The 24,786-nt window shown below is 45.1% G+C and overlaps 1 protein-coding gene across 3 annotated transcripts in view; it reads right to left on the bottom strand.

Moving 5' to 3' along the window:
* Window positions 1-24,786, bottom strand: part of ATN1 (atrophin 1) — a 136,880-nt gene that overhangs the window by 9,945 nt on the left and 102,149 nt on the right. For all 3 annotated transcript variants that reach the window (XM_069243071.1, XM_069243070.1, XM_069243069.1), the window contains exon 9: window positions 16,231-16,414. In XM_069243071.1, coding sequence (XP_069099172.1) covers window positions 16,231-16,414 — 184 coding nt within the window. The remainder of the gene's footprint in view (window positions 1-16,230; window positions 16,415-24,786) is intronic.

Raw genomic sequence — 24,786 nt, 5'->3', positions numbered from 1 at the left:
CCTGTCCTGCATGTATGCCACTTTAGCTGCTGAATGCAATATTTCTGCCTTCTGTAAATGAGGTAAGTGGGTAATGATGTCCAGAACAGCAGACGTAAGAGGATCTCTTATATGCAGTGCAGTAGTGGACAAATGTGGCAGGATAACAAGCATATGCAGTGGGTCTACGATGCTCCTTCAGGATGTCCATACATTATTGAGGAAAGACTAAGTAGCCAAATTATAAGATATCAGGTGCCAAATTGCAAGATTCAGTTGTTCAGGATCTGGGTGTCTGTTTGGTTCTTGGGCTCGGGTAAAAAGGTTGCGGAGCTTCCTATGTAGGACATTTCTAATAGGGCAGAGTATCATGGCTGTCTTGCCCAGATGGGGGGCACTGTATGAGGTTTGTGAAGTTTGCTGCATCTTCTATATCGCCTTTGGAAGGAGAGGGAGAGGTGGAAAAGCATAAGCAAATGTCCCTGACCAATTGATCTGTAGAGCATTGCCCAGGGAACATGGCTGCGAGTACTTGAAGGAAAAGTTTGAACATTTTGCGTTCTCAATGGGGGCAAACAGATCCATGTTGGTTGTTCCCCACAGTTCAAATACACTAGTAAGATATGTGGGTGCCATTCCAGTCGTGGACTTGTTATTGCGTCCTGCTGAACAGGTCCGCAAAGTCATTGTGGACCCTAAGTATTTTTCCATCAGGTAAATATGGTGGTGAATGGACCAATGCAAAATTGACAGTGTTAGGAGACAGAGACGGATTGTGTAACCTCGTGTTTTGTAGGTAGTGCATGGCAGCCATGTTCTCGGGCCCGATGAGGACCACTTTGTTGACAATAAGCATCAGGAATGCTTTAAGAGCATGGTGGACCACCAAAAGCTCCAAATAGTTGATGTAGTAAGCTTGCTGGGTTAAAGTACATAAACCCTGAACTGTGTTGTGACTGAGGTGAACTCTCCACCTGGCCTGTCAGGTATTTGTAGAAAACTTGAAAAGCCCTGCTATGCAATGAAAATGTCACTTACCCAGTGTACATCTGTTCGTGGCATCAGTCGCTGTAGATTCGCATGTTTTGCATAGCTCGCCATCTGGTGTTGGGCCGGAGTGTTACAAGTTGTTTTTCTTCGAAGAAGTCTTTCGAGTCACGGGACCGAGTGACTCCTCCTTTTGTCTCCATTGCGCATGGGCGTCGACTCCATCTTCGATTGTTTTTCCCCGCAGAGGGTGAGGTAGGAGTTGAATTGTAGTAATAGTGCCCATGCAATGGAGTGACTAAGTATGTACCTATTTAAGGTTGAGATGATACATATACAAATAGTTGAAGGTAACTTCCAAACTGCTACAGGCTCCCGGGGAGGCGGGTGGGCACATGCGAATCTACAGCGACTGATGCCACGAACAGATGTACACTGGGTAAGTGACATTTTCAGTTCGATGGCATCTGTCGCTGTAGATACGCATGTTTTGCATAGACTAGTAAGCAGTTATCTCCCCAAAAGCGGTGGCTCAGCCTGTAGGAGTTGAAGTAGTTTGAAATAATGTTCTTAATACGGCTTGACCTACTGTGGCTTGTTGTGCGGATAACACGTCTACACAGTAGTGCTTGGTGAATGTGTGAGGCGTAGACCATGTGGCTGCCTTACATATTTCTTGCATTGGGATGTTTCCTAGAAAGGCCATGGTAGCACTTTTCTTTCTGGTTGAGTGTGCCCTTGGTGTAATGGGCAGCTGTCGTTTAGCTTTAAGGTAGCAGATTTGAATGCATTTAACTATCCATCTGGCTATACCTTGTTTTGATATTGGGTTTCCTGCATGAGGTTTTTGAAATGCAATAAATAGTTGTTTAGTCTTTCTGATGTTCTTTGTTCTGTCAATGTAATACATTAATGCTCTTTTGACATCTAATGTATGTAGTGCCCTTTCAGCTACGGTATCTGGCTGTGGAAAGAACACTGGAAGTTCCACTGTTTGATTTAGATGGAACGGTGAAATAACCTTTGGCAAAAATTTAGGATTAGTCCTTAGGACGACCTTATTCTTGTGTAGTTGTATAAAAGGTTCTTGTATTGTAAACGCCTGAATCTCGCTTACTCTTCTTAGGGAAGTAATGGCGATGAGAAATGCAACCTTCCAGGTTAGGAACTGTATTTCGCAGGAGTGCATGGGTTCAAAAGGTGGACCCATAAGTCTAGTTAGGACAACATTTAGGTTCCATGAAGGAACAGGTGGTGTTCTTGGTGGTATAATTCTCCTAAGGCCCTCCATGAATGCTTTAATGACTGGTATCTTATATAGGGAAGTTGAATAGGTAGTCTGCAGGTATGCAGATATTGCTGCAAGGTGTATTTTAATGGAAGAGAAAGCCAGGTTAGATTTTTGTAAGTGAAGCAAGTAACCCACTACATGTTCTGGAGTTGTGTGTAATGGTTGTATTTGATTAATATGGCAGTAGCAAACAAACCTCTTCCATTTACTTGCATAGCAGTGCCTGGTGGATGGCCTTCTGGCTTGCTTTATGACTTCCATACATTCTTGGGTAAGTTGTAAGTGCCCGAATTCTAGGATTTCAGGAGCCAGATTGCTAGATTCAGCGATGCTGGATCTGGGTGTCTGATCTTTTGGTTGTGTTGTGTCAACAGATCTGGCCTGTTGGGCAATTTGATGCAGGGTACAACTGATAGGTCTAGCAGCGTTGTGTACCAGGGTTGCCTCGCCCAAGTTGGTGCTATTAATATGAGTTTGAGTTTGTTTTGACTGAGTTTGTTTACCAGGTAAGGAAGGAGAGGGAGAGGAGGAAAAGCGTAAGCAAATATCCCTGACCAGTTCATCCATAGGGCATTGCCTTGGGACTGTTTGTGTGGGTATCTGGATGCGAAGTTTTGGCATTTTGCGTTCTCCTTCGTCGCAAACAAGTCTATCTGAGGTGTTCCCCAGAGTTTGAAATAGGTGTTCAGAATTTGGGGGTGAATTTCCCATTCGTGGACCTGTTGGTGATCTCGAGAGAGATTGTCTGCGAGTTGATTTTGGATCCCTGGTATAAATTGTGCTATTAGGCGAATTTGGTTGTGAATTGCCCAACGCCAAATTTTTTGTGCTAGCAGGCTTAACTGCGTGGAGTGCGTCCCCCCTTGCTTGTTTAGATAATACATTGTTGTCATGTTGTCTGTCTTGACGAGAATGTATTTGTGAACTATTATTGGTTGGAAAGCTTTTAGTGCTTGAAAAACTGCTAGAAGTTCTAGGTGATTTATATGCAGTTTTGTTTGATGTACGTTCCATTGTCCTTGTATGCTGTGTTGATCGAGGTGTGCTCCCCACCCTGTCATGGAAGCATCTGTTGTTATTACGTATTGTGGCACTGGGTCTTGGAAAGGCCGCCCTTTGTTTAAATTTATGTTGTTCCACCACAGAAGCGAGAGGTAAGTTTGGCGGTCTATTAACAACAGATCTAGAAGATGACCCTGTGCTTGAGACCACTGTGATGCTAGGCACTGTTGTAAGGGCCTCATGTGCAGTCTTGCGTTTGGGACAATGGCTATGCATGAAGACATCATGCCTAGGAGTTGTAATACCATCTTTGCTTGTATCTTTTGTGTTGGATACACGCGTTGTATGATGGTGTTGAAATTTTGAATTCTTTGGGGACTTGGAGTGGCTACTCCTTTTGTTGTGTCTATTATGGCTCCTAGGTATTGTTGTACCTTGCACGGCAGAATGTTGGATTTTGTGAAGTTGACGGTGAACCCTAGTTTGAAGAGGGTTTGTATGATCTGATTTGTGTGATTTGAGCACTCTATTAACGAATGGGCCTTGATTAGCCAGTTGTCTAGATATGGGAACACATGTATTTGCTGCCTTCTGATGTGTGCAGCGACTACCGCTAGACATTTGGTAAAGACTCTTGGTGCGGTTGTTAATCCGAAAGGCAGTACCTTGAATTGGTAATGTATTCCTTTGAATACAAACCTTAGGTATTTCCTGTGCGATGGGTGTATTGGTATATGGAAATCCGCGTCCTTGAGGTCTAAAGTTGACATGTAGTCGTGTAGTTTTAGCAATGGTAATACTTCTTGTAGTGTGACCATGTGAAAATGGTCTGATTTGATGAATGTGTTCACTATTCTGAGGTCTAGGATTGGTCTCAGCGTTTTGTCCTTCTTTGGTATCAGAAAGTACAGTGAGTAAACTCCTGTGTTTATTTGTGTGTTTGGCACTAATTCAATTGCATTCTTTTGCAATAGTGCCTGCACTTCTATCTCCAGGAGACTGGAATGATGTTTTGTCAAATTTTGTGCTTTTGGTGGTATGTTTGGAGGGAATTGTAGAAATTCTATGCAATAACCATGTTGGATAATTGCTAGAACCCAAGTGTCTGTAGTGATTTCCTCCCATGCTTTGCAATAATGACTTAGTCTTCCCCCCACTGGTGTTGTGTGGAGGGGATGAGTGACATGTGAGTCACTGCTTAGTAGTAGGGGTTTTGGGGCTTTGAAATTTTCCTCTATTCCTAGGGAATTGCCCTCCTCTATATTGTCCCCGAAAACCTCCTCTGTACTGTCCCTGGTAACTGGACGGTGTTGCCTGTGAGGTGCTGGCTTGTGTGCTCTGACCCCGAAACCCCCCTCTAAAGGGTGTTTTACGGAATGTGCTGTAATTCCCTCTGCTCTGCGGGGAGTAGAGTGCGCCCATGGCTTTAGCAGTGTCCGTGTCTTTTTTGAGTTTCTCAATCGCTGTGTCCACTTCTGGACCGAACAGTTCTTTTTCGTTAAAAGGCATATTGAGAACTGCTTGCTGAATCTCCGGTTTAAATCCAGACGTTCGGAGCCATGCATGCCTTCTGATAGTTACAGATGTATTAATTGTCCGTGCAGCTGTATCTGCAGCGTCCATGGAGGAGCGGATTTGGTTGTTGGAAATGGTCTGTCCCTCCTCAACCACTTGTTTTGCCCTATTTTGTAGGTCCTTGGGCAGATGGTCAATGAGATGTTGCATCTCATCCCAATGGGCTCTGTCATAGCGCACAAGTAGTGCCTGGGAGTTAGCGATGCGCCACTGGTTTGCAGCTTGTGCTGCAACTCTCTAACCAGCTGCATCGAACTTGCGGCTTTTTTTATCTGGGGGTGGTGCATCTCCAGATGTGTGGGAGTTGGCCCTTTTCCTAGCTGCTCCTACAACGACAGAGTCTGGTGGCAGCTGTGTAGTGATGAAAGCCGGGTCTGTAGGAGGCGCCTTATACTTTTTTTCCACCCTTGGTGTGATTGCCCTACTTTTGACCGGCTCCTTAAAGATTTCTTTTGCGTGCCGGAGCATACCAGGGAGCATAGGCAGGCTTTGGTAGGAGCTGTGGGTGGAGGAGAGTGTGTTGAATAAAAAGTCATCCTCGACCTGTTCTGAGTGGAGGCTTACATTGTGAAATTGTGCTGCTCTAGCCACCACTTGAGAATACGCAGTGCTGTCCTCTGGTGGAGATGGCTTCGTAGGGTATGCCTCCGGACTGTTATCTGACACTGGGGCGTCGTATAAGTCCCATGCGTCTTGATCTTGGTCACCCTGGCTCATGGTGGTGTGAGCTGGGGAATGTGATGGAGTTTGTGCTGGTGAGACGTTAATCACAGGTGGAGGAGAGGGTGGTGGGGTAACTTTTTTCACCACTTTTGTTTGTGGTGTTTGTTCAGTTTGGAACTCCAATCTTCTCTTTCTTCTAATAGGGGGAAGGGTGCTTATTTTTCCTGTCCCCTGCTGTATGAAAATACGCTTTTGCGTATGGTCTACATCAGTTGAGTGTAGCTCTTCCTCAAACCTATGCTTTTGCATTTGGGAGGTTAGCGAGTGCTCTTCTGTATAAGAGCCTGAAACTGGGTCGGTTGCAGTTTGTTTTGGCACCAAAACCCTGTCTGCATCTCTTTTCGGCTCCGAGGTGCCTTTTTTGTTTTTCGGGGCCGAAACCTCTCGGCGTCGATCTTCTTCGGTGCCGCTGTCTCGGCGTCGAGCCGTGTCTACACCGGTATATCGGTGTCGATGCTTGTCTCCAGCACTTTCTCGGTCCCGAGAAGGCTGCGTGCCGGTGTCTCGACCGGAGTCGGACGATCTCGGCACTGTTTGGGCCTTTTTCGGTGCCGACGGTCGGTCACCGAATTTATGGGTCGAGCCATGGCCTGGTGGCAGTGGCGTCCCCTGGGCCTTGTAAATCTTCTTCTGAGTGGTTTTCGACGTCTTACTCACGGTTTGTGTATCGTCGAATCCTTCGGAGTCCGATTCTTGGATCGAAAAGGTTCCCTCCTCTTCTTGTTCCTCGAACTCCCGGTGGGCTGTCGGCGCGGACGCCATCTGAAGTCTTCTGGCTCGACGGTCTCGGAGTGTTTTTCGGGACCGGAACGCACGACAGGCCTCGCAGGTGTCTTCACTGTGCTCAGGTGACAGGCACAGGTTGCAGACCAAGTGTTGGTCTGTATAGGGGTATTTATTGTGGCATTTGGGACAGAAACGGAACGGGGTCCGTTCCATCGGCGTTCTTCTGCACGCGGTCGGGCCGACCAGGCCCCGACGGGGGATCGAAAAAATTACCCCGAAGGGCACCGGAGCTCTTCGATCTTAGACGCGGTGTTGAATCTAACTACGCCGATCCCGAACATACAACAATACCGACGAAAATCTTCCGAAATTAGCTATCTTTCCGTTCCGAAACTCGGAGCGACAGGAACACGTCCGAACCCGATGGCGGAAAAAAAACAATCGAAGATGAAGTCGACGCCCATGCGCAATGGGAGACAAAAGGAGGAGTCACTCGGTCCCGTGACTCGAAAGACTTCTTCGAAGAAAAACAACTTGTAACACTCCGGCCCAACACCAGATGGCGAGCTATGCAAAACATGCGTATCTACAGCGACAGATGCCATCGAACTAGATTGTTACTGTTCCACCAATGCAGAGGGTGATAGGTGCTGGCCATTAGCAACACCAGATCTTGCATCTGACCCTCCGCTTGTGACCATTATGCTGCTAGGCACTATTGTAGGGGATGCAAGTGAACAGAGCTTGAGGAGCAACTGCTATACCAGAAGCAATCATTCCCAGTAGGTGCATTATTGTCTTGACAGTGAGGTGACCTTGTGCCTAAAAGAGAAGTACAAGCTCTCCAAAGGCTCTAATTCTTTGTGGGCTTGGGCAAGCTCTGCCTCGGACTGAGTTAGGAATGCTCCAGGAAAGGGATGTATCTGGGGTGGTTGACCGCATTTATGGTAAAGCCCACATGGTGGAGAAATGAAATGGCCGGCTGTGTGGTTTAGGAATTGTTGGAGGCTCTTGATCATACAGTCTTGCAGACGGGGAAATGTATAAATTCCCTGTACCACGACCATGGTCAGACAGTTGGTGAATACCCTTGGGGCAGTGGTGACACTACATAGAAATACCTTGAACTGGCAATGTTTACCACGAACCCAGGTAATATTGGTGGACGGGCTGAAAAGGAATGTGGAGGTTGGCGTCTCTGAGATCTAACACAGCCATGTATTCGCCTTTTTGAAGTAGAGGTATAACATCCTGTGGTGTTAACATGTGAAAGTGTTCTGACAGGATGTATCAGTTGAGTGGCCTGAGGTCCAGGACGACTCTGAGCGAAGTGTCCTTTTTTGGTATGAGGAAGTGTAGTAAGAAGCCTGCTGATTCTGGGGTACCAGCTCGGCAGTGCCCTTTTAAAGTCGTGCTTGAACCTCTTCCTGTAGCAGATGTTGGTGCTCACTGCTTAGTTTATGTTTGCATTGGCGTATATATATTTGGCGGTTCTGAAATGAGTTCTAAGAAATATCCGTGTTGAAGCATGCCTAGTACTCGACTATCTGTTGTGATTTCCTGCCACCAGGTTGGAAATCTTGAAGCCTGCCACTGACAGGTGTTAGATGGTCTGGGGAGGGAGAGGGGGAGCCACTGTTTGTTAGCAGAGGCTCCTTTCTCAGTGCCTCATTTACTTCTGCCCCTGCTGTGGTGTTTCTTTATGCCCCCCTCTGGAACATGCCTTTGATGGAATTGGTTTGGCTTTGTTGCTGCTTGTGGTAGGATGAAGGGGTACCCGTAGGGGTGGTTCAACACTTCCTCAATACTGAAGTCTCTGAAAGGTGTCCCTTGGGGTTGCTATTTGAAGCGTACCCATGGCTTTTGCTGTGTCTGTATCTTTTTAACTTCTCCAACCTTTGGTCAACTTGAGGTTCCGAAGTGATGTTTGCCATCAAATGGCAAGTTAAGCAGATTTTGTTGAGCTTCTGGCTTGAAGCCAGAGATATGTGGCTACGCATGTCGTCTAATAAGAGCATGTGTATTTACAACAACACATGCTACGAAAAAAGTTAATTTAAAAAAGAAAAACAACCAAATTTATTAGTTATAGGTGTGGCAATTCAGGGACTTTGGGTAACTCAAAGTTGTGTGTTATTGTTGCTAAACTTGGCAACAAGTGTACCAAAAGGTGACATTATGCCAGAGTGTGCCAGTGTGTTACAGGAAGAAAGGAAAATGCAGTAATGGATGAAACGTATCGGGCGGCCTGTGTTTTCAGTGCTGAAGTACGTCTGTCTGACGATTTAAGGAGGTAGGTGCAAGGGCCTACTTCAGTGTAATATTTACATGGATATGCTTGACATTGCAGTAATGGTGGACTCATGCGTGCATCACACCATTTTGAGCAAAAATGTGGTACGCTAACTATAGAGGGAAAATAAATCATTCGAGCAGTAGCACAAGACCGAGTAGGAACAGGAGATAAGATAAACATTCTATGATATTTTGGGATTTTCAAGGGAAAAGCATGAGAGAGAAGGTGTTCCAGAGAAAGGGGACTCCATTTTGGGTTGGCTTCACAAAGGGTGGTTGGGTATTAGGTTAGATCCCAGAGTGAATACTCCGGGTTATGTGGTGATTCAAGAAGGGCTTTACTTTTTCAGCTGACTGTCTGGTCTTTTAAATCATATGTAAATTCTACACTGGGTAAGTGAGATTGTCAGAAATATGTTATATCTTAGAAGATTAAGCAGTTGGCAATGTAGATGTTTGTATGTTCAAATGTACTTTATTATTGTGTTTCTCATAATTAGTATGCATTATCCTATATTCCATTCACATCAGGTTGATACGGCCAACACGTATTTCGCCTCGTTACAGTGCCTGTAAGGCTGGGGCTTTCTGAAGGCTTGTATTCACTGTCCGTAATAGTTCAAAGTGTGTGATATAACATCCAAATGTTCATAGAGAACCAGGATCATTAATCCATTTCGAGTCTGGAAAGGCATCCAAAATCACTGTGGTGTGTGGTTCGTTGAGGACTGATCAGCTGCATGGTGCTGGTAATGAATCGATGCGAAGGTGGTTTATTACACGGATGATGCTGTGAGGTTGTGTCAGAGAGGAAGGAGTTTAGTACTGTGTTCAGTAGTAGCTTTGGTAATCATGAAAGGATCATCCATTGTATTATACAGAACGATGATGCATTCCGTTTAGGCAACCGATTGTAGTACAGGAGTTAGCTTAGCCTTTGGCTTGCAGACTCGTGCCCCCATCACCTAGTGACTTTCAGCCTACTTAGCTTGCTCTATCTTAGACCATTTATTTAATTAACTCTTCTAAGATGGCTGCCTTGTTTATCGTTAGGCCTTTTTGTTTAGAGTTATGTTATCAGTGTCACCGCACTAAGGAGTCCACTCATGCAACTAACACAAACAAACTGTAGGTGCTCACATTAGAAATTACCATCCCAAGCATGCGGTGTTATCTATTGTTTTGGAACAACCTACGTCAGGGGTCCAAGTAGATCTGTATAAAAACATCACACTTTAGAGAGATAGTGAGAGGGATTCCGACCGGATACCATCGCTGCTATCGATGCTGCACGTCGCCTTGACGCTGACCCGGACTTCGTGTTCTTCCGAAGTCTGAGCACGAGACCTCATTCAAGGTAACCAGGGTTGGGGGCTCCTTCCAGGGATACGGCGTTGGCAGATTAGGTTTAACACACCCAGCTCTCCTCTAGGTAGAAGGTTAGACCTATCATGATAGGGTACTAGGACATACTCCATACTTATGCTAACGTAAGATGGTGGGAGTCTTCATAATTATGACTCTTGTCTTTACAATTCTATTTCAGGCACTGTTCATTGTCTTAATCATTGCAGCCAATGCGATTTACCGCATTGTATCAAATAAAAACTATTGAAACATTATTGAGTCTTCGTCATTGCCTGCGTATGGTTGAGACATGAGATATCTGTGAGAAAGGGGTAATCTCCGCATAACCACGACACTCACTGAGATATCATACTGCCGAGTCCATGCGTAAAGGCTGCCACAAATCACCTTTAACTGTTTGGGTTATTGGTGAGGTACTGCTAGTGACCCGGAAGGGTGGGACTACAGTTGCAACTTGTTGTAGGATAGGCATAGTAACCTACAAACATAAGTACTGTCATCCTCGAACCAGCAGTCTTGCCTAGAGCAAGAGTCCAAACTATGACACAATGAGAAAGGTTCATCTGACATATTGGGGGGAATTTGAAGGATATCTTGAAATAATTGTGTAACAAACTTATTATTGAGTCAGTGGAACCATCATCATGGTTTTTGTCCATGGTGGATCAACATGGCACAGAATTATCACCAAGTGATTCTCAAGGAAATCTCTAAGCCCTCAATGCCTTTTATCACAAGAGAGGGCATATCTACTTCAGTTCGGAAGAATGTCATGTGGGCTGATTACCACTGCCTTCGTTTTTCAAAGCCTCATGAGGGATACACTGGAAGAAGTGTCTGGGGCCCTCACATTCCAAGGTTGCAATCAGGTTAAAGGAAGGCCTCAAAAGGAATATGATGTAAACTTGAGGACTGTTTTGAAGTTGTTAGAGGAAAAAGCACTTAGTATGTAATTTAGGATATGTAAATTCGGCTGTATCTCAAAAAGTGGGATCAGATACAAAAACATTTTGGATGCTCCTGTGCCTTCGTCTAAAGATCAACTTGTGTCATTCCTTGGTCTCAAGAATTTTACACCAAATTCTTAGCAAATTATGCTAGCCAGGGGCCCATTTGAGAATAATTTAAAAAAAGAATTAAAAAACTGAATGGACTCCTGCCCAGATGGAGGGAGACATTTGTATCTCTCAAACATAATACTACACAAGTGCCAGGTTTGAAATAATTTGAAGTGGGATGGGGTTTACAGCTGTGGTAGATGCCACTGACTGTGGTGCGGGTGCTGTACTTCAGCGTGATACAAGTACAGCATGGGCAGTGTCCCATGGACCAAAGACGCAGCAGAAAACTGAAAGAAATTATTCAGTGATGTAAAAGGAAGTTCTTGCACATTTGTGGGTTAGGCAGCTGAGCATCAATGGACATTTTTGTGGGAACAAGGATCACATTAATGGACTACAGAACTTTGATATGTTGTGTCCTGGGGAGAGTGCTGACTGCAAGGCTAGACAGACTGGTTGAAAAACTAGTCATTTGATTACAAAATGTAAAAAGTACCGGGGAAAATCAATGTTCATGCTGATTGCATGTTTTGGTACCAGCACCAGGACTCAGTGGTGTGGAAGAGATCAATGAGGTGGAATGTGATGTGACATATATTAATGATGGGTCTTTTATGCCTTGACTAATTGACTAAGGAGGAATGAGTTGTAAAATGCATGTTGATGGGGCACTGAAACTGGGAACCAAGTATGAACATGAAGCTGGTCAGAAGAACATAAACTGGATGGAGGTGTGTAGGATGTTTGAGAGGGTCAGGTGTGCAGGATTTCTGAGGGGTCAGGTGTGCAGGATTTCTGAGGGGGTCAGGTGTGCAGGATTTCTGAGAGGGTCAGGTGTGCAGGATTTCTGAGAGGGTCAGGTGTGCAGGATTTCTGAGAGGGTCAGGTGTGCAGGATTTCTGAGAGGGTCAGGTGTGCAGGATTTCTGAGAGTAGTAGTCCTGTATTTATCTGCTCTTGATGGTCAGTTCCTCTTTAATACAGACTGCTTTCTAAATATTTTTACACTGAAAGGCAGGAGGCTGGCAGGGTTCACAGTTCTGATACCCAGCAAGGAGTCAGACACTGATTATTTTCTTGCCTGAAGAAAAAACCCAAACATCGCCTGGCTCCTTGCTGAGGTACAAACACAAACCTCCTTCTCCCACAATGCGTCCCACTGAGAGAGACGTATTGTGAGAGAAAGGAGAAGTCGGTCTGTACCACAGCAAGGAGTTTGAACCTGTTTCGATATTTCCAAAGGCTAAGAAAAATGGCAGGAGTCATGGCGTTGTTTGTTGGGGTACAGGCACACAAACTTCAGCACCAAGAAAGAGGTTTACATCTGTGCAGAGCACTAACATTATACCAGAAACTGCAGTTATTTAGGAGAGGAAGAAGTGCTTGACAGTCTGTGGGACAAAAGCATTGGTGAAAGCCATGCTCAGTGCATGGGTGGGCATCCTCGCTGCCTTGTCTGTTCTTGCGTCTCTGTGCTCAGTCACCCTGAGGGGTTCACCACAAACAGCCAGGAGCTTCAGCCACACAGGGTGGTGGTGGGCCTGCAGAAGTCAGTGCTGCCAAACAAACACCAAAAGATTGGGAAAAGGAAGGTGTACGAGTGTGATAATCTGCCCTATCCAAAATGGTGTTCTGTTCATGGGATATTGTATGTGGTTCCCAATCCAAGGTGAAACAGAGTATTTTTGTATGATATCGGTTTGAAACGATTGATCGGTCGCAAAACAATTGTTCCCTCATCCTCTGTTGCATTTTTTTACAGCTTGCCAGTATTTTTGTCCCAGACCTTTGCCTCTAGCAGTTGGAACTTCAATTGGATTTTAGTTCTTGGTGTGCCGGGTGACTCTTTTCTCTTCCCTGATGCAATGGAACTTGAATCCCGGCTAGCCTCTTCAGTATTAAGCTTCATTTACAATCAAGAGCTATAAGATTGTCTTTAGGAGGTTATTTTTTAACCCTTATGTTTTTCCCCCTCTCAAATGAGATAATCTGAGGAAGACACATGACAACTTTCATGTTCACTGTCCTGCACAGAGGAGCGACATGCCTACTGGGAGGCGTCGGCATTTCCTCGGACAATCAAAAAGAGGCCTTAAAAGACATCCTTTGCTTCCAGCCCTTGACAAGGACAACAAAATCTTCAACCAGGCTCCTTTTCTTTCTGAGGCACAGACACGCAGCTCTATGTCCCAGGTTAGAGACAAACATAGGTTGTCTTTTTTTCCTTAATTTATTTCAGAGGCCAAAATTAACAACTTTGGAATGGTTATCACCTAGCTCTGGGCTAACTTGCCTGAAAAGCCCAGGGAAATACATCTCTCTCGTAACAGGTCTGAATAGTAGGTCTGCTCCCAAGGTATGTGAAGTGACAATGTGAATAAACAGTCAATCACCCAGTATTCAATCAGCGATCGATTTAGGTGATACGTTTTTTACAATATGGTTTTTGTGACATTGATTTATGAAAGGATGCTAAAACTAGAGGGAAACTCAATAAATATTAACAAGCATCTAAACACCATGAGTTCCAAAATTTCTGATTAAAACGATGGATCACATGTCTCGAGTAGGCCTACTTTCTGGGGAAAGAAATGCCCCACAAAGGAGACCATGGAAAGTGCTAGAAAGGAGCTTTAAATTAGTTGCTTTTTGGAATGTGGGCAATGGCAGTATGTGGGCAATGGCAGTATGTGGGCAGGCGACAGCCAGAACCTGGGGAAACCTACCAAACCAAGACGTTTTTGATAACTACACATCTGGGGGAGTCCTGGGTAGCAAGACCTGGATGGACGCCATCATTGTTTCCTATCTAGAATGCCCACAAGCACCTTACTTTGGCTTAAAGCTCTGAATTTGTAGGTAATAGAATAAGTTACATTTCCAAGGGTCTCACAAAAGTAGTATTTCTCGTGTGCGGGTGTATCATAACGGAGATGATTAGGACAAGACTGACCCTATGAAGCCAGGGTAGTATTAAAATGGTCTTTATACACTCATATTTTTGGGTCATTCCTACCTTGTGGAATAGGTCCACCAACAGATGTGGGGTACTGGTTTTAGCAATAGATGTGTGGGAATGTGGGATGGTGGGACTTTTGCCATTCGCTGGACATTTAGGAGTTTTCCGTCACAGAACAAGGAAGAAACTGTGATGTTCTTTACCAATATTTTGACATTTGTGGGCAATCCGGGTAATTGAATGTGCTGCAATACATTCAAGCTTCATCACCTCAATTCTCCATATGCCTCTACTTTTCAGACAACTCTGGCATTGGTAGGGTTTCCTGGGTCCGACCCAGGCACACATAGTGCAGCCATCATCTACAGAAGATCCCTCCTCAAAAACACTGCCTTGTGTCTAGGGCAGGGTTCTGCAAAGTCAGCCCTGGAAAGCCGGGTCCATACCAGATTTTTAGCATATCCACATTTAGAAAAATGTAGATTTCTGAAACATCTCTTTTCGAAATGTGGATATGCTACAAATCTGGCATGGACACGGCTCTCCAGGACTGACTGACCCTACTCAAACTAACTGAAACCCAACGCATGTATGGTACCCCCAAAACTTCAGAGACCCAGGAGAATACAGAAGTAAGTTAAATCCTGAATGGGTATATTTCTTGGCCTGAGGAACACTGAAATGGATTTCCATATTTACTGACAAAAATCAATTCTGTGTCCTGCTGTTCAGTCATTAAGGGCAAGGGATCACTAACACACCGCAATTTAAATCTTAGGATGTGTAGAACTTCAAATTCTACAATTGTGACAAGTTTCCATACAGCCCCATTGGTGATACTTCCAACCAAATGGCAGATACCTTAAGTGGGCATTTAAATTCCAGTTGCTTTCCCTATTTCCCAAATTGATTGCACGCAGTTCATCGACAGTGGACACTGTAAACTCAATAAAAGTCCAAACATGGTTGGTACTTTAAGTGCTCCGGTGACACAGAGTAACATAGATTGGGGTAAAGCCTCTGGAGTGATGTGTTCTTGAGCGGGAGAGTCTATAGGGAATGTTTAAAAACAACTTTAAAAAATCCGACAATAGTATTTCAGTGTGTTCTACCAGCCAAATGAACAGGGACAGCCACTTTTGGCACAGAGTAATAGGAACCTGGGGATATGTGGAAAACATATGGTTGTGTTATCCAAACTTCCTCCTGTCTTGGGGTTTCATCGGGGTCCACTGCGAAGGGTCCTAGAACTTACAAATCTTTATCTTTGCAGTTTACAGAGTTTCTTGCGTCCAAAAGAAAAGTACCCTAAACCACCTTTTCACTTTCAGCTGGACTGCACATTTTAAAATGCACTGCATCTAGTTCATCAATTGTGGAGAGCACAGACCCATAGAAAACCCATATGTGTTTAGTACACTCACAGTCAGGAGACTCAGGACACGGATGGTGGTCAAGCCTTGGCAGAGACATGTTCCACCGTGAGGGAGACTGCAGGGAATTACCTTGTTTTGGTGGGGAGGGGAGTGGGGGAATCTGACAAATGTCATACTCACGCCTATGTCGACACCCATCATACACAGAAATAGGTTTTATACTAGAATACTTCCAGATCCAACCGCTAGATGGCAAAATTATGCACAGCATGTCAATCTTGAAGAGATCTCATGCTGTAAAACAGCCCTTCTGCTACTGGACATCCTCCACCTACTGGGTGCCACCAAAGTGCCAGCACCACATCCATGCATGTTTATCGTCCTGATCTCTTTCTTTACCCACTTCCACGTGTTCCCTCAAGGCAGAAAGAGAAGAAATTAGCACAGAGCAAAGTGAAGGAAAGACACACAGAAAGAGGGAATGGAAGTGGGGTTGGAGTAAGACAAAAAGGGCTGGACTGGGAAGTGTGTAAAGAGGGACACAGAAAGAAGAAGGCTGAGAAGAGGGACCAAGAGGCTTGGAGGATGGTTGGGAAGAATATAGCGATGGGAAGTATGGCTCTTTGGAGGAAGGATGCAAAGACCGTGTTGGTCGGGGGTTTGGGGTGGGCAATGTCCACAGTGTTAGGCAGTCTATTGGTGTGGCATGCTGTATCATATCAGAATTCCTAATTCCATCAGACACTCTGCCTCAATTTCACCCAATCACCATGCCGAGGAGTAGGAAGGAGGAGGGATCACCATGGCAGTAGGAGCTACATACTCAGGTGGATGAGACAAAGATAGATGGTAGAAGGTGCACACAAAGATTTGGGAGAAGCGGTGTTACCTGTAGTAGTCCTCCTGCCCAGAGAGAGGCACACCATGCAGAGGGTGGTGGGCATGCAACCACTGCTGCTGCTGCTCCAGAGCAAGGCGCTGGAGCTCAGCCGACTGCGCGTGCATGGCCTGCAGCTGGTGTGCTGCCGACATTGGGGCTGCGAGCGAGCCCGGGAGATCACGATATGGAGTTGCTGCAGGAGAAAGAATTAAACAGAGTCAGAGGAGGCAACATGAGCAGTGGTACTAATGGGACAATAAGCAATCGAGGCACAGAATGGAGGGAATTAAAAAAATATGGGGAGGGTTGAAAACAGGATTGAAAGGGAAAGAAGAGAATAATGAAAAAAGTGAAGGAAGTCTAGTTCGATGAGGTGTGTAAGGTGGAAGGAGTCAGTCTTCAGAGAGACGCAAGATGAAGGAGAAAGATACAGAGATGGAATGTATTAGTGAAAGGGACAAGATGAGAGACAGATTTGAGGAAGGACGAAGTACAGAGAGACAGAGGTAGTGAAAAAAAAGAAGATGGAGAAAAAAGAACAGAAGAAAAAAGAAGAGGAAAGGAATCACATGGATAGGGACAGACACTAACGGGGCAAAGAGAGAAAGAAACAGAAGATACAAACAAGAAAGAAAAATGGGTAAGGATAGAAATATACATTAAAAAAAACATTTAACAATTGTTTAACACAAAAGCAGAATCACTTATATCATGCTAAGGAATGAATGAACATAGTAACTGAGCTCTCTCCAAAATTCAGTAGACACTGTTCTCCATGGATCACTAAACCGATGGAGAGGTAGATTGTAGATGAAAATGATAATAGAAATGTTTTAAGTTTGCAGCTTGAAGAACTTCATGAATTCACATGATTAGCATTATTCTACCATCTAGTGGTTGTGTCCGGAATTGTCCCTATTTCGTTTTTGGGGGGCTGACCTGTAGCTGGGTGTAGCCATTCTGTAATGTCAGACGCAAGACCACTAATCCTCAGTGCATGTCATCTCCAGAATCTTTTTTCATGACTTGTGCTGTTCTTGGTTTCTCATTTTATTATATTCTTATGTACTGACATCTCACCTCTTGCTCAAACTCTCACATCTGGAAATTGGAGGATCATGTGTGAATCCAGAACATTCTTTAACTTGCAAAACCCTTTTTGACATGTATGTATACTGCAGCCCTAGCTCTTCTACCTCGTAGCATATTGGTATGATGTGCACTATCCATTTGGTGATGGTTCCTTTTATGACTGGGAAACCCTACTTTGCTGGTGCAAGTGAGACAAAGATTTGATTCTCGTTCCTTGCACCGGGCTGCTTCTTACAGGTAATACATTATTTTCTCCTGACATTTAGTGTTTGAAGGGATTTTTCTGCCAGTGTTTTCAGTTTTTGAAAACATGCTGATAACTGCACTGCTTAATGTGGAAAAGGGATATTAGGCAGGAACCATTGGTTTGTCCTCATGATTACCCTTGTTCTTGTTGTAGGAGGCTGGCTCAGTATATGGTGTACACCTATGGTGTGGCCCCCTATACTGAGTCCAGGCAACCCTTAGTGATAGTGTTAGGTGTCCAGATAGCACCTGCAATACCACAGTAGTCAGACAGTAACTCCCACACAAGGGTTGCAAAAGTAAAGGATCCTTTACTACAGCACTAACTACTAAATTAGAATTGGTATATCCCCTTGTGGAGACATCCTCACACAATATATACACCAATTAGCAAGACAAAATAACATAAAATGTACAGGGCCATATGGGGTGGCAAAACCATATACTAAGTATGTGGAATGTGAAATAGTGAACCCAACCAAGGTAAGTGTTGTGGTTAGCTAGAGGCTGGGGAAGAACAAAAAAACAAAGGGAAGTACAGCAAGTGTCCCCAGCGACCGGGTGCAGAGTGGTTATCTACCCGGTCGTACCATAGACTAACACAAGGAAGTTGCAGTTAGAATTAGTGAGTTTCACGACCCTTCCCAGTGGACCCCAAGGAATCCCCAAGACAGGAGGAAGGTTGGAGAGTGTCTCCACCCAAGGAAATTCAGAAGACAGGAGTACCTACACCAGGGGACCCGGATGCATAGAGGTGAAAGGACGTTGGAAAACCTTGCTAAAGTCATTGGAGGCCTCGGTTGTCTAGCTGCTGTCGCGACCCGTGGACCAGGCCGGTGGAACCCAATGACAGATTCTGGAAGTAGAAGACCTGAAAAAGAAGGAGACAGAGTCCAGCACCCTTGGAGGTGCCCAGGTGCAGCAAGTGGCAATGCCCACCCTTCTAGAGGTGAAGTTCCTGCAGGTTGGTGAAGGAAGAAGTCCAGCTGCAGTGTCCAGGAGCTGCAGAAGATCCTAAAGTTGCCTACGAGTTGTCCCACGTCGGTCACTGGATTGCAGGAGGGTCAGTGACCAGCAAGGCCACCAACAAGCACAGGCAAATGCAAGCAGGTGCTGAAGATGGATTTGCAAGTTTTGGGGACCAGCAAGGTCCAGGAGACTCTACCCTTGAGGGGGAGTCAGGGCTGGCCCTCAGTACACAGGGAGGTCTGCAGACGTCGACGGTGCCCCAAGAGTGACCCACAGGTGTTCAACGCAAGGAGTCAGAAGGAGGCCACAGCAGCACAACAAAACAAAATCCCATGTTGCAGGAGTTGCAAAACGGAGGCTGATCTTCAGACTGCACAGTGCTGAAGGCTGGGGCTTCTCAGTGCTCGAAGATCTCTAGGAGGAAGAGCTAACAAGCCTTGGCAAGAACAACAGTCGCAGTGCACAAGGGTTCCAGTCAAGTGACAGAAGCAGGGGTCCACCGTCTCCTAAGTTGGTCAGAAGGTAGGCAAGACCCAGAGGAGGCCACAGAACTACCACCTGTTATGCAGAGCCTTTCGATGTCCGTGGGACAGCAGACCTTACCAGCCAGTTGACGTTGTCTTGAGGTGCCTGCAGATGCAGGGGAGTAACTCATTCACTCCAAGAAAGATTCCTTTGTGCTTCTAGGTTTCCTCTTTTCTTTGAAAACACATTTAAGACTTTCTGATTGGGTTCTTTTACACATTTTGTGGTGCACTGTGGATGGTGATCTTCGTGATAATTAAACCCATTCGTATCCTCTGGCACACTATCTTTTGCGGTGTTGGAATATGGCTGTCCTAAAAGTATGTCATGTTTTTACAAGATACTAATGTAATTTATTTGTACATATATCTTATACTTTACAGTCTTGAAAAAGTCACATGGTGTGACGAAACATGTGTTGCCTGTTCATTGATGATTTGATTGGTTTTTGTACAATCTGACAAGCAAGGATTGATCTATCTACTGTAATGACTGACTGAAGGATTTGGTAAAGAAGATTCACTTATTCATCGGGAAATAAAGTCAACATAAGGACTGAGATCTACATGATTGTTTCTTCTTTGGACTTATATCGAATCATTGAGTGTTGTGGACTCTTCTGGTTTGTGCCTTAGATGTATGTGCTCCTTTGAGTAGCACACGTTTTGTTGCCCTGAGATAGTAGAGCACATTTTTCCAAACAGCACTAAATCTATGAATTGTTCTTTCTACAATCTGACACTTACAAGAAGTTCAGTTGGTTACACCACTACTACATATGGGGGAGGTCTACTTGCAGTGCTTCCAGTTGGAAACAAAGTACTTGTGACCCTGGAGGATGCACAGCCTTGGATATTGCAGAATTCTTGAAAGATCTGGAGAAACAATGTTGCAATGGGAGCCTTCCCACCAGAAGCAGACTTGTTTCGCTCCAACGCAGACCAGCAGCAATTCCAGAGGCCAGGAGCAGATGTCTTGCATAGAGTTCCTTGTAGGGTCTTGCTCGACAAAACTGAGGACCCACCTTCTGGGAGCCCTTAAGTATCCCTAAAAGGGGGTTGGTCACTCTTTTGAAGTTACCCACTTATCAGAGGGAGTCAGGGACATCATCTATCTGGCCTAATCAGTCAGATGCTCTCAGGGGCCTCTGCCTACCTTGTTTCCAAGATGGCAGAACCCCCCTGGCCACCTAGCAGAGCTCTGTGCAACTCCTTATGGGAGTAGGTGGATGGGGAAGGTCACTCACTGTCCTTTGTGTGGTTTCGTGCCAGAGTGGAACCGGGGGCTCTTGAACTGGTGCAAGCCGGGTTATGCAAGGAGGGCACCAAATATGCCCTTTAAAGCCATCTAGAGGCGCTCAGAGGCCAGGCAACCCCAGACCAGAAACACCTAGTTCTAAAGGAGAAGAGGTCACACCTCCTTCCTACAGGTAACCCTTTGTTCTGCCTTCCCCCTGCTCAAGCTGGATGAGCAGCAGGAGGGCAGAACAGTGTCTTCAGCAGTGTGGGCTTCCAGACAGACCCTGGAACGCTGTACAGGCAGATCTGGGGGATCCTCTAAGGAACCTGCAGAGTAAATGGTATCACGCAAATAACACTGGAATTGGTGTTGTTGCATGATTCAAACTCGTTTGATACCAAACATGCCTAGGTTCTGAGAAACCGTTATGTAGCTGTACTACTCATACTGACCAGTGTCCACTACATGTCTTAAAATGGCTTACCCACACTTACAAAGCCCAGAGAATGGAGTCTGGTGTTTGTAGGGGTACTCTGCTTATGCAGGAGTACCTTCACACTTAGGAACATGCACCATGCTCTTGGGCTGAAGGGCCTACCAGAGGAGTGACTTACAGTGCATAAGTGCAGCGACCGCGATGTAAGGCAAGCCTTACATCGGGGTGCACGGGTGTATTCACCATTTAACACAGGCTGCAAAGGCAGGCCTGCAGATACAGTTTGCCTGGGCTCCTATGGGTGGCACAATACATGCTGCAGCCCATTGGAGACCCCTGAAGTACCAATGCCCCGGGTGCCTAAGTACCATATACGAGGGACCTACATGGGTGCACCAGTATGCCAATTGTGGGGCAAGAAAGTTACCAAGCAACCAAATTAGAGGAGACAGCATAGCCACTGGGTCCTGGTTAGCAGGATCCCAGTGAATTGCAGTCTAAACATAATGACATCAGGCAAAAAGTGGGGGTAGTTGTGCTAGAAAGATGGTACTTTCCTACACTTGTGTATTTTTAAGTATGATACTTCTATTGTGAGTGCTTGTAACTCACTGACTCCGTGTAACAATGTGAAGGCAATCAGGAATGCTGCCTTCAGTATCAGAAATTTGAGTCCTGCTTTGTGCAAGACGTGAAATGGTGCTTTCATTAGCTGTGTTGTTGCGTCTTGGGTGTGGGTGTTGAGCTTGACTTTGCCACCATTTTAGGAAACGTTTAAAGGTGGTGTGGTAAAGAAACTCTTTCCTATAATGCCTCTGGTGCGCGCTACTACAGCTGACAGATGTAACTTTATGGACTATATGAAAGTGTTTCATTAAAAGGTGCATTAGGTACCTAATTATTGTAGTATCCCTGAGTAGGTTATGAGTCCATCTCTCTGTTTCGTGTATCAGTGGATGAATCTATTACATTTGTCTGTATTACATATGTTATTTGTCTCCTAGCCTTTCTCAGAACTTCACTGCATCCTTGGGAAAGTCCTGGGTGTCTAAATTCCAAGTCCTCGGAAGCCGTACTGCTAGGCTGAGGCTGTCTGGCTCCAGATGACTTACCTGTCTTTACTGTATCGTTTGCAAGTTCCTCAGGGCAGCTAACTTTATTATTCTGCCAAGTGCTATCTCTGCTAGGTATGGAAACTATGTTTGTCTGGACCACAGTGGGGTTATCTGTGTCATGGTTCTCTGTTTGCACTTATGACTAACGCTATCTTTGGAATCGTAGGAAAGTGTATGCAAATTCCCTAAACAGTGTATCAATAGGTCACTCTCTTAGGATACATGGTGCAGATATCCGGATCCTAGATTTTGGCATCCTGCTCTTGTATATTTTGGAAACAAGTATATTCCCTTTCTCATGAATATTTCTTGCACTACCTCCTGTTTGAGTTCCCACTCATGTGAGGTACCTACTTGTTGGCTTCTACGTTTTCTAGGCCTGGCAAGTGTATGGCTACTAATGTCATGTAGCTTTGCATTAAACATTTCCATATTTCCTGTGCAAGTTTGGACAGGTCAGGCAACCTTGTCCCCCTTTGCTTATTTGTAGGGAGAACATCACTATTGTGTTGTTTGTTTTGATCTAAACTGTCATCACACCAATATGCATGTGGAAGGTGTTCAATGCCACAGAAAGAGTGTCTTGAGGTCTAGCACATTTATGTGTTTCACTTCTTGATGGTTCCAGATTTTGTCTTTGTATTGTAGGATTTTTCTCGTCAATAGATAGGCTGGCTTGCAGGATCCGAAGCAAGGCTTGTCGTCAGTTGTTTGCTACCCAGCGTGGGTCCTGCTGAAATCCTCTACGAGGGGACTTCGAAATTTTTCTGGTTGTCGAACTGCTCCCAGCGGGGCAAACTGGATAGTTGAATCTGACTAGCGATGCACCTTAGGCGGGTTTCAGGTTGGTCCTGGTCTTTTCTCAGTTCGCCCAGCTAAAATCCTTGAACAATTTTCTAAGACCCAGCTTTAAGGGTTAGGCGGAGGGAGGAGTCGACTCTGACTTGCCTCTAGGGATCCAGGACATCAGGGACACCACTTAGGAGTCAGGAATCACTCCCACAGGATGCACCAGCAGGGTTCATTTAAAAAAAAAAAAGGGGTGAAACTATCTTAGAATGCACTATTCTGCCCACTACCTACATGGCCAGATCGATCCTTCCTTCCCCATGTGGAGTTCCCTAGCCCACCCCAGAGGGGTGGCTACCTGGGGACTTCACCTCCTTTTCAGGATAACACCTAATTTACTTAACCTGCAACCAGGCTCTCTGGCCTGCAAAAGAAACTGGACAGGCACTGGCTGGGTGACATCTGCTCTTCCAGGGGCAAATTGTATTTGAAGTGTAATTAGCCCACTAGGCATTCCGCAGCCATTATGCTACAAGAGAGGAAAACTCCACCAAGCAGATGGCTCCTTTGTTCTTAGTTCCTGAGAACACATGACACCTAATCACAGAGCAGGCTTGGCAGCTACAAGCTGCTGGGCCAGTCACAGAAGGCTACCAGTGACGTCCGACTTTTGAAATAATGTAGATTTAATGTAACTATTTATTTGAAACCTCCTTCTGGCCACTCCCATTGGGAAGTTACACTTTTAATAAACGTCAGCCATTGATACCGGATGAGGCTACCAGCTTTTCAATAGGGAATATCAACTTTGGAGATTTTACACTCCCAGGGCATGTAAAACACAAGAATATACATGGCCTGCTATTTAGATCCATGCACCCTATGCTCTCTGGGCACTTGTGGTAGACTTTAGGAGTAACTTAAAGGTAATAGGGAGGCTTGAGCTTGTGAAAATGATTTCACTTGACAGTGCTTCAAATTTTGCTTGCCATTTTAGTGGTGGCAAAAACAGTGCTGCAATCCACTAAAGGCACCATAGCTTACAGGCCCTATGTACGCCGAGTATCATATACTAGGAACAAAGAAATCAAATTAGGATTTTCAATTGGGATAGGTTTTTACTTGGCATCTAGGATGCAGAACAGGCCTAGAAGCAAATCTTTACTTGACATTTTAGTGGAGGCAAAATTAGTGCTGCAGTTTACTAAATACACCTTAAGCTACAGGCCTACTTACACAGAGTACCTTTACTAGGGATCTACATGTAAGTAACCTTTATCATTCAGAGATAAGCCAATTGGTACCCACTGGTAAACAGATTTAGGGTTCATAGCACATACACTGGGCACCCAAGTGTGCAGATCCATTACACCAGCATCTAAAAATCATCGAAAAGTGGGGGCAAAACGTGGGGGTGAACCTGCAAAAAATAAAATAAATTTAAAAAAATCCCCACTCAAACTGGAACAAAAATAATCTTGCAGGACCTAACGGGCAAAATGTTCTTCCTGCAAGACTTTGCTGTCAAGGCTGTAGTGTTTTGGGAACATGTGCAACAATGCCCAATTCGCAGCCTAGAAGATGTCCAGAAGAGGTACCCTGCATGCAGGCATAATGGTTGCAGCCTTGGCTCTAGCCGAATGAGCTCTCAGACTTTCTGGAGGCTGCTTCTTGGCCATTGAGTAGCAGATCTACAAACAGAGGACTATCCAATCTTGATATATCTATTTTCTTCACTCTCATGCTTTTTTACTCCAGTGAACCCCACAAACAGCTGATGGTCCATCCGATGGTCTTTGGTACAATCAATGTAAACGTTCAAAGCTTTTTTCGGATTCAAGCGGTGGAGTCTTTCCTCTTCTTTTAAGAGGTGAGGCGTAGCAAAGAATGCCGGAAGAATCATGTATTGTCAGACAAGAACAGGGGTCACAAGGTTTGACAAAAACGCAGCTCTAGTCTGCAACATCAGTTTGTCCAGAAAAAGGTGGTGCATGGTGGATAAACAGTGCCTGTAGCTCACTCATGCAACAAGCTGAGGTTATCGCTATGAGGAAGACTGTTTTGAGAGTCAGAAGACGTAAAGGACAACTGTGCATCGGCTCAAACAGAGTACACATCAGGAACATGAGGATCAAATTATGCTCCAACTGCAGC

The sequence above is a fragment of the Pleurodeles waltl genome, chromosome 7 (assembly GCF_031143425.1).
Source record: "Pleurodeles waltl isolate 20211129_DDA chromosome 7, aPleWal1.hap1.20221129, whole genome shotgun sequence".
Classification (NCBI taxonomy): Eukaryota; Metazoa; Chordata; class Amphibia; order Caudata; family Salamandridae; genus Pleurodeles; species Pleurodeles waltl.
The sequence above is the reverse complement of the archived record's forward strand: the minus strand, read 5'-3'. Positions and strand labels throughout refer to the sequence as shown.